This window comes from Centruroides vittatus, unplaced genomic scaffold (assembly GCF_030686945.1).
Source record: "Centruroides vittatus isolate TY-2023 unplaced genomic scaffold, ASM3068694v2 contig_958, whole genome shotgun sequence".
NCBI lineage: Eukaryota > Metazoa > Arthropoda > Arachnida > Scorpiones > Buthidae > Centruroides > Centruroides vittatus.
In genome coordinates, this window is record NW_027122637.1 from 102,093 (window position 1) to 112,700 (window position 10,608).

The window sequence follows — 10,608 nt, forward strand, 5'->3', positions numbered from 1 at the left end:
GAATGAATTTAGTTGTTAATGGTTGGGTTAGATCTTTATATAATTCTTTATAAGATGACATTAATGATTTCAGATCATATTGAAACTTTAAAGATTGTTTCTCATTAGGATCATACTTGATAAATTACTTTTTTAAATCATGTTAAATCAAAATTGTTTTAAAAAGTTTGATTTTAAAAAGAGCAATATTACAGAATGCTTTTTATTTTCTTATTAAATTTAATTGACTTTTCTTTACAATGGTTTGCTTTGTGGTTCTTTATTTTTATTGTAATTTATTAAATGCAACATTTTAAGTACTATATTTTTTATTGGCTATCTCAGTGTCGTATTATACATTTCAAATTGTATTTTCAAGTACAGAATCTCAATTTTCAACATTTAACCCATGGGAAATCATAGTTCAACTTAACTACAGATTATTTAAGAATGATTTTTCAGGAACCAGTTAGCTTATAAAAGTCACTCTACTGTAGTGTGCTAAATTTCATTTTAAATTTTATCTTTTTGAAGTTAATAAATATAAAAAACTTAATATTTTTATATAATTAAATTTTAATGTCATATATAGATATTAGTAAATTATAGAAATTGCTTCAGGTTAGTCATTTTTAATTATATAAAATTTTACTGATTGCTGTTACACAATCTATACTACATTTTAAATTAATTTTCAAAAATTCAGTAAAAGCTTGATGTAATGGAGACTATTAGAGCAAAAGCATTGGTCCATTATAATGAAAGTCTGTTTTATCATTACTCATGATTATGGACTTGTCTGTTATATTAAAAATTACTGTACAATAGTATACAGTAGAATCACATCAGAACAAATAATTAGTTTCAGAACATATTTGTTTTGAACATGTTTTTTAAAGCATCAATAAACTTGAATTTCATGTGACTTTCATTTCTAATTAACATATAATTTCTGTCAACATTAGTCTTCTGTAATGGGCTTTAAAATTTTGGATTACTCCTTGATCTATTGGCTGAATGAGTGATGTTACATTTACTGGTAAGTAATACAATTCAACCACTTCAAAGTTTTTTGGAGATGAGTGTGCAGTACAGTTGTCCATCACCAGAAGAATTTTTCTTTTTTATAGTGCTAGTTTTTTTCCCAGCAATCAAGTTTTTCATGAAACAAAGTCTGAGTCATCTTCGCATTTTTGTTGTTCTTGTATAGTGTAGGGAAAACTTGAATGTTTTTAAATACTCGTAAATTTTTGTTTTGACCAATGACAAGCAATTTTACTTTCTCAGCTCTGTTATATATAAAAGAGGGAAAGTATGGCAATCAGTCAAAAAATGACCCCCAAGATTTTTACATTTTTGAACTTAGGACACCTTGAAACATCAAGAAATGCAAAAAAATTTTGAAGTTTTTTCTGTATGTATGGATGTTTGTGTAGGGGTCATGATTTTGTTCATTCTTTAAAGCTCTTGTACCTTCTGTTGAAACTTTCTGAAATTTTGTAGGGAGGTTTGTGTATTAGGGGGATTGATGCTATTAAATTTTGGTGGTTAAATGTCGACAGAATGGGGAGATAAAGGGAGTTGTGTGTCATATCTCCAGTTGGGTCAGACTTAATGATAATTTTACTCATTATTTACATTTACAATTTTTTTATAAAACTCATCCCTACCCTTAAAATTATGCTTTTTGCCATTTTATAGTAATTAAAAATATAAAAAGTTTTCAATAATAAAATTTCATAGCAGATGGTGCTACACGTGCAGTTTTAAATGTTACTGGGAAAGTTAAGCAACTCATTGGTGTACTTTTTGTTTTTCACTTCCTGTCATATTAGCACATAGTAGCACAGCAACTCTTTCTTTTCTTCAATTGTAGAATTCTGTCATATGGCAATTATGTTTAAAAATAAAATTGAAGATAAAGTTGTCAAAAGTTTGTATTTCAGAGCATTGAAAGTGAATAAATGTTGGTTTTTTTAAACACTTTATTTGCAATTTTAATTTAAAAAACTTTTTTTTACTTGTTTTCCTTCTCTACATTGGTTGCTGTAGAGAGAGAGTTTTTGTTGACAAAAGTTTGTAAAATAATCCAGTTTCATCATACTTAAAAATATCATCAGGCTTGTACTTCTGTGATATTAGGGGCCATTTATTCATTATCCATTTTTTTGCTGCATTTTTATCTGCTGAACTGTGTCTGGGGAGTTCAGCAGACAAATGGTTATAGAATTTTCAAAATCTAGAAACCATCCTTGCTTGCTTTAAAAGAGTCCAGCTGAAGTTTTGCAATCTCTGTAGTTTTTTACATGTCAGGATCATTTAATGGAATTTCTTCAACATTTGCTTTTTCTATCCATTTCAAAAACTAATTTTCAAGTTCAGGATAAGTACCACCTGCATCAAAATTGCATACATCAAAAAAAAAAATTATTGTATAATTAAAGTGTTTGCTACACAAAGAGTTAAAAAGACTGCTACCCTCATACTTTTCTTAATTTAAAATTTTATCATGTTATGCAGCCTGAATTGTATTACAAGGATACTGTAAAGCTTTACCTTTTATTTTTTTGGTATAACTGATATATTTAAGGAAAGCCTGTTGTAGTTTCTCTCTTGCTTTCCAAATGTCTAAAATTATCTGCCTACTCAGAGAATCTCTTTACCAACTTTACCTTGAGATTTTTTATCTTCAGTCTGACAAATTATATCTACTTTTTGTGTTATTAATAAATCTAAAGCTTTTTGTTTACTTTTAAGATCCATGACTTTGTTTACAAATTCAAGACTTTTTGCTCATAGAGAAAACAAATCCAAAACTGAACAAAGCTAGTCAATCAGAAAACGAAACAAAAACTAAGCATAATGTGAAAATCTATGCCAAAAAAAAATTAAGAAATGAATTTTATATTATTTTTGTATTTATTTTTTTCAAATGAACTAAATAAACCTATGACTGGGATGAAATGAATAAAATGATGACTGCAACAAAATAAAATGGCAAAGTCTATAATAACAGAAGGACAGTGGTCTGCAGGACCTGAAAAGTAGTCCAGAGTAGCAAGAGTTTGTTACAGCAAATGAGTTCTCTTATAATTTTCTTAAACTTTTGGCCAGACTGACATCAGACATCTGTAGTAAAGCAAGGTCTGTTATATTGGGATATCTGTAATATCAAGCTTTCACTGTATACAGCAAAAACAAAAATTAATTTTTTTTAGACTAAAAACATAGCCTAAAAATTTAATTTGACACTTGAAACACTTGTAATGCATTAGTATAAAAGAATACGAATAATTACTTTAAAAAAATATAAAATAAAAGTAAACACTAAAATACAGTTGTTTAATTGGAATTAAGTTGAAAAGCATTTAAATAATAAATATGGCATAATACATAGTTTAAATAAATTGTTGATCTTAGCATTTATTTTGAAATTAAGCACTAGGTAATAATTTAAATAGGACACAGTTTTGAATTTATTTTGTCTATTTTTAGAAGTTATTTTTTAAAAATTTATTCTCAATGCTAATTTTTGAAAGAGTAAAAGTAATGTTTTTTTGAATAAATGTTCTAAAAACTATTAAAAAGAAGCTATGTATCTAAATTGTTAATATAATATTTAGACTAAAAAATTGTATATTTCATGTATAATTTACAGTAGAAAAATATCCATAACATGAAATTTAAATTTTAACGAACACTGGAATTCCTCTGAGTAAAGTAGAGAGATACTAATTGAATGAAAACAAACTTAAACATCATTTATTTTTGTAAGAACATTGTAATTCACTTAAATGAGAGAGAGTTTAGAGTTGAGTTTTTCTCCCTCCTACTTTGAAAATAAGTCTACTAATGTGTAATTTTTAAAACTGACAAATTATTTATTATGGTAACCAATATATGAAATAAATATTTTTGTACTGAACTGATTACTTAGAAGAAATCTAATGTTAGATAAAAAATATTTATTATACTTTTTAAATTATCAAAATTTGTTTTCAAATGTCATGGTTTGAAATATATCATGTAAATATTAATTCAGTTGTGAAAAATTTTATGAAATTGAAAAATCAGATTTTCAGATTTTTAGGGGATTTTGTTTTTTAATCAGGCTGAAAATTAAAATGATTTTAAAATTAGTAACTGTTTAAGTAAAATGTTTTATAAGATTTTTAACTAAACTTTATTAAATTTAAAAAATTTAATTATACAGAATCATCATTTGACAGAAAAAATTCAGTCCATGGCTGATTATGCTACTGTTAAGTCGGAATTGTTGTATACAAAAAAAGAACTGCAGAATGTGAAACAACACTTTATGGAAATATTAAATGAAACAAGACAAGATTTATTCAACTCATATAATAAAAATTTTCAGCAGTGGTGGAAAGAACAGGTTAGTCAACAAAACTTTTATAAAGTCCCTTTTGTAAAAATATATTACACAAGAGAAAGATAAATCAATGTTAACTTAGTTTTATTTCATACAATTATAATTTAACTTTTGAAAGAATAGAATGAAGTTACAATAAAAAATTTTAATCATCATAAAGATTATATCATTTACAATTTCAGTGTTTCTAACTAGATGATATTATTTAAATATATTTTCAGATTATTTCTAAATGTAATGTGTTGAAGAAAAACAATTATTTCTCTTGTTATTTTTAATCAAAAATTAAAAGAGTTTTAAAACTACAAAATAATACAAATTGATAACTATTAACAAGGTATAAAGAATATCCAAAATTAATGATTTCTTGTATTTTCATGAGATGAAAATACAACAGCATCAGAAACATTTATTTAAACTTCATTACATGTTTTGGTATACAAGCCCTCATCAGATTATTGAATAAATGAAACAGTAATAAAGCCACTTTTACATGATCTGGAGGTTTGCCCAGATGGATAAACCCAGGTATTGAATGTCAACTGGATGTAGCAGGGCATTTGCAAAGCATGAAACTTTTAACAGCATATGGATCTATACTTCTGATGTGAAAAGCATTATGGTTCACAACTGGAGCAAATGCATGTCATCACATTATCTGGGTATTTATGTGTCCTGGCAAACACTTGGACTATATGAAAGTGGCTAAGTGATAAATTATACAAATATAGCAAAATAAATTTAAACTGCTTACTGACTAGAGACATGATAAATATTTTGATTGTCACAAAAGTAGCATTTCAATGTTTTTCTACAAATTACAGCCATCATACGTTCCCAGTCTCTAGAAATGACTAACTTATTGCATGAATACAGAAAGATAATTTTGAGCATAATTACCCAATTCAGCACTGAAAATAATTTAATAATTGAATATAACTTTTTTTGATTTTAATAAGTGAAAATTGTTTTATAACTTATTTCTATAAGAAATGAAGACCATAGTATTAGATTTTTTATAATAATGCCATTGTCTTCTGCTAAATTTTATTGAAGAAAAGAAAAATTTGAAACTAAAAACAAAAAATAGTTGAAAATATAGCATTGGTATAAAATAAATCTTTATTTCAGATAAAAGAAAAAAACATTGTAATAACTCACTACTCACCACACCGGAATTACTTCAAAAAAAATCATTACCATTTTATAATCAAACATTGAAATCATTACCATGAACATTTAATTTTGTTTCAAACATTTATAACAATATAAATGAATATAATCCAGCTAGAAATGGTCAAAATCTTGTGTAAACAAAGATATTAAGTATGTCTTTGTTTACATAAGACTAGTACATTTTTTGTACAATAATATTTCTGAAAGTTATATCAAACAAATATATGACTAGTGGTAATTTCAAATTAAAAATTAAATACTAAAATAAAACCTTTTAAAGTTTAAAATGTAAGAAACTATAAATGATAGCTATAGAAATATTGCTTTACACAATGACATCAATTCTATGTAAAAGCTGAAAACTATGAGAGATGAAAAAATGTGTCACATCTAACTTTACATGTAGTGTGTATAAAGTGCATAAAAAATTATTTATTTGTGCAAAAATCCTTAGATACTTTTGTGTTAGATAACTTAATAAAATAAAAAATTTTTAGAAAAACTTATAATTTTCAGGATATTTTATTTTTGTGTTTGAGATTTTATTGCAATTTTATTTCTTTCCTCTGTTGTCAAATTTTTGAAAATTTGTGCTAAAAAAGTATGTTTACATGTGTCTGATCTGGAATTATATAATATTAATTAAAACAAAACATTTTTTAGCATTTTATAATCTCTTATGATTAATACTCTGTATTTAATAAAAATAAATTATCATCAAAACTATTTCATGTATTATTATAAAATGCAAAATAATCTTAAATTATATTTTTACATTTTCAGAAAAGCATTCAAAATTCTTCTAATAGAGAAACTGTTGTTGAAAGTCTTTGGAAAGAACAACAAACTTTATTAGAGAAAAAACTTGAAAATTTGCACAACAAATTTGTTACAAGGTAATATGCTTATTAACAAAATGTTTTATATTTCTATAAGAGGATTTTAGTATAAATATTTCAATGGAAAAACACCTATTATAAAATTTACATTTTTAATTTCAAGTTAAAGTAAAAAAAATGCATTGATTTAATTATAATTTTACAAATTTTAATACTTATTTCTTTAGTCTCTTCAGGAAAGTATTAACATGTAATATGTGTAATTTCTATAGTTTTTAGAATATTTAAGGGAGATTTTTCTTTACATTTATGTGAAGAGCATTTACTAATTTATAAAAGCTATAATTTAAAAGATTTGTTTTTCAGATTGAATCAAAAATTAATTTAAAATTATTAAATTGTGGTGCAATTCTTATAAATTTAGCTCAAAATGTTAAAAATAACAAAAATTAGTTTGATTCAGTTGTATTTAAATACTTTAACTTCTTAAATACTTATTTGTAATGTAAAAAGATTTAAATAGCTCATTTCTTAAAATATGTGGAAAATTATTAGCTTATTAAAACAAAAAGTTATCTTTAATCAAAATAACTGTTATTGGATACTTAATTGTACTGTATTTTTAAATCTAAATTAAATATAAACTTTTTTAAATTAAGATTGATGTAAATTATGCTTTATATTTTAAATATTGATAATTATTGAATATGTAAAACTATTGTAAAGTATTAAACAGCTTTAACAAGTGTAAGAGTCAATGTAAGTGTCAGTTTTACATTAACAGCAGCATGACTGCAATAGCAGAGTTCTGCTACATTTGCTGTCCTCAGCTCTGCTAGATGTCAAACCATAGAGGCATGCTTCTGGTCTAGTGACTCCAACTTTGCAATTTGATGCCAACACCATCCTGTGCTGAGTTAGTCATTAGTCAGAGTTTGACTATAAACTGGATGATATTCTTGTCAACTCCAGCAGCAGCTGACAACTGTGAAACTCTGCTGCTGTTGGAACTTTAATAAACAGCCTTAAATAATTTCTATAAAACAATGAAACAATAACAAAAAAAAAAATATACAGTCAAACCTGTTTTTATGCGGGGGATAGGGACCGCATTAAAAAAAACGCATTAAAAAAAATCTCACGAAACTTCACGAATGGCTGTAAATAATAGTTTTCGCAACACAATTAAAAAAATAATTTTTTTATGCGATCAACAGGGACCGCATAAAAAAAGTCTCACATAGAAAATAACTCAAAACCGTACGAAATAGAATTTATTGACAACAGATGTCAGCACTTGACTGCATCGTCTGGTCTATCGTCTGTTTTACATATTTTTGTCCAGGTGGTGTTTTGTTGACTTAAAAAGTAAATTATTTCATTTTTCGCATATTCATGCAATAATATTACTATAATAAGTGCATTTATGCTATAATAAGTTTATTTAGCTATAATAAGTCAACGTGAGACATGACGAATCGCACGAGACTAGTCGCCAACTATACCGCACAAATTAAAAATTCGCATTAAAAAAATCGCACAAATAAAAATCGCACATAAAAAGAGCGCATAAAAACAGGTTTGACTGTATTTAATTGGTAATTAATTCTAGAAAAAATAATATTTTCATATACAGTGAGGTCTCTTTTTGTGCAATATATGCATTCTCAAGAACCCATAGAGAAAAAACTTTTGCCAAAAAATGAAAATGTGTTTTCCAATTTAAATGTATGTTATTCAGAAAAAATGTGTGTAATTTTTAATGTATTTTTGTATCGTGATGCACGTGCAAGAGTAGAATGAATTTGTAGATTAGAACATGGAATTCATCTGCTTTCAATTGATATTAAATATGTAGTCATCTTCTTCAGAATTATTACAGTGACTGGAGATAAATAGAAAAACAGTTGGCAAAAAGTAGACACTTTTTGTGAACTTCATCTAAACATGAAAAATCGGTCATCATTAGTCATTTTGTGACTGATGGTTTCAAGTAGAGGTGAGTTTACAAGATCCTGAATAGATTAGAAAAAAAGTTGTGATGTTAGTAGAAAGCCAAGTTTGGGTCACCAAAAGTGCAATTAGACAACAAAGATAAGCATAGCTTAAAGCATATTCTTAATATAAAAGGTCTAAATGCAGAATCCTATTGGTCTCAGTTTCAAATCATTGACCAAAAGACATGGAGTAGCAAACAAACTATGAAAATAATAGTGCTTGACATGAGATATCTGGTGAGAGGGTAAAAGTCTGCACCAGAACTGAACCCAGATCAAGAATGAGGCATTAGTAGCAGTTGGCCATTCTCTTCAAAGACACTGAAAATGCTCCTTTCACACTCAATGTAATCATGGACAATAAAAATTACTATGCAATACTTGAAACTGGATTTAATTAAGCACAAGTAATGAAATGATACCAGTAATATCCAGTAAATAATAATGAAAAACAACATTTATTTTTTTTATTATTTAATACAGTGATTCCCAAGTGAGGGTATTCATGTGGTGGTTTAGAAGTATGCAAAAAAAATTAAATTAATGATGACAGATGTACTAATAATAATACAAAAGCCTGGGAACATTACAATTGAATAGAAATACATACATCACACTACAGAAGGCCACTGTATTGAATATGTGCCATATTGTTAGGAAATTCCCGAATACAGATACTGACACTGACATGCTTATTTAATTTCAGTTTTGGTTACTATGTTTTAGCTTTGGTCCAGCATAGTACACAGCCCACACATAACCCAACAATAATAATAATAATAATTGGATTCTGTATTTAGGCCTTTGGTGACATCATGACACTCAATGCTTAGTTTTAAATAAAAATATAATTATATTTTTATTATATTTATCTGTGTCCTTCTTCCAATGCATTTAGATTTAAAAAGAAAAAGTTTTTTATATGTAATTGTATAGTGTTGTATAATTCACCAAGGCGCACTGTTTGATGATGAATGTGTGAAATAAAACTTAGGAAAATGGGCTGTCAAGTGGTACACAAGTCAAAAAAGGTTGGAAACCACTGATTTAGTATATTATTTGCTGGATATTTTCGATGTGAGTTACTATCCTTTCCTGCCTTCTCATCCTACAATTTTTTTTTTAAAAACAGGAGAAATCTCCAATGACAAGAAAAGCTAGCAGCATAAGGCAAAATTTGGACTAAAGTTGCAGCCTGGCTTACAGTCAGGTCAAAATAACCATTTGTGGAATCAAAAGGAGCCATAAACTAGGACAAATGTTAATATAAGTAACTGCATTGAGAAAAGAGTGGTTCCTTATATTCAAACGAACTACCCAAACAACAAAGGCTACATTTTTTGTATGTCACACACAAGCAATTAAGTTGTGTATCACTTCTGTGCCCAAAATAGATGACCTGCCAAATGAACTTTCAATTTCATCTAATTGAACAGTTTTGGACCTGTCATAAAGGACTGATCTATGCTAATGGTGGCATGCAAAATCAAGCCAGGGATTGATTAACAAGATGAAGAAACAGTTGGCCAAAATTTCAAATAACTGTTGGTCAAACCTCATATTGAGAGTTCAAAGGTTCACTACACTGCTAAATAAGGAGTCCTCAGTACTGTTTAGTCTTACAGATTTCTTGCCAATATATTATGCTATTTATATGACTAATCTTATCATTTTGAATTAAATTCTGAATAAATTATACTTCATACTGAATATGTACTTCCCCCCCAAATACCTTAGTAAATTAGGGAGTTCTGTTCTGTAACCTCCAAAAATGACCAGATGAATTAAGAATAAAACATTTTCATTTATTTATTTTATTGTAAAAAAATGTTTTACAATAAAATAATCTATTAAGATTGAATACATTCTTCAAGAAATTTTGAATTGTTTATCTTTATCTCTTTTCATGTGGTAATTTTTGGCAAGGATTAGCACATTCTAACATCACCATCATCTAATAATGGAGTTTTTTCCATATTTGAGTAGTATCCTTCAAAGAAAAGTAGTCATAATGATGAAAAGTTTTTAGTCATTTATACTTAAGTCGGTGGCTTTACAGAAATTGATTACTGATCGAAGTTGATGCTGTTTTTTTTTCTTCATCTTACTATTTCAACAAAGATTTAGTCAAATCTCCTTTTTGTTGCTCAGGTCAATGTTGAAGTTGTTTGACACCATACATAATAGCTGTGTAATTGTGTTAATGCCTATAAAGCTTCCATAT

General features: G+C 27.0%; 1 protein-coding gene across 1 annotated transcript in view; it reads left to right on the plus strand.

Moving 5' to 3' along the window:
• Positions 1-10,608, plus strand: part of LOC136985291 (centriole and centriolar satellite protein OFD1-like) — a 30,366-nt gene that overhangs the window by 17,469 nt on the left and 2,289 nt on the right. The window contains exons 6-7 of the mRNA XM_067282538.1: positions 4,193-4,375; positions 6,332-6,444. Coding sequence (XP_067138639.1) covers positions 4,193-4,375; positions 6,332-6,444 — 296 coding nt within the window. The remainder of the gene's footprint in view (positions 1-4,192; positions 4,376-6,331; positions 6,445-10,608) is intronic.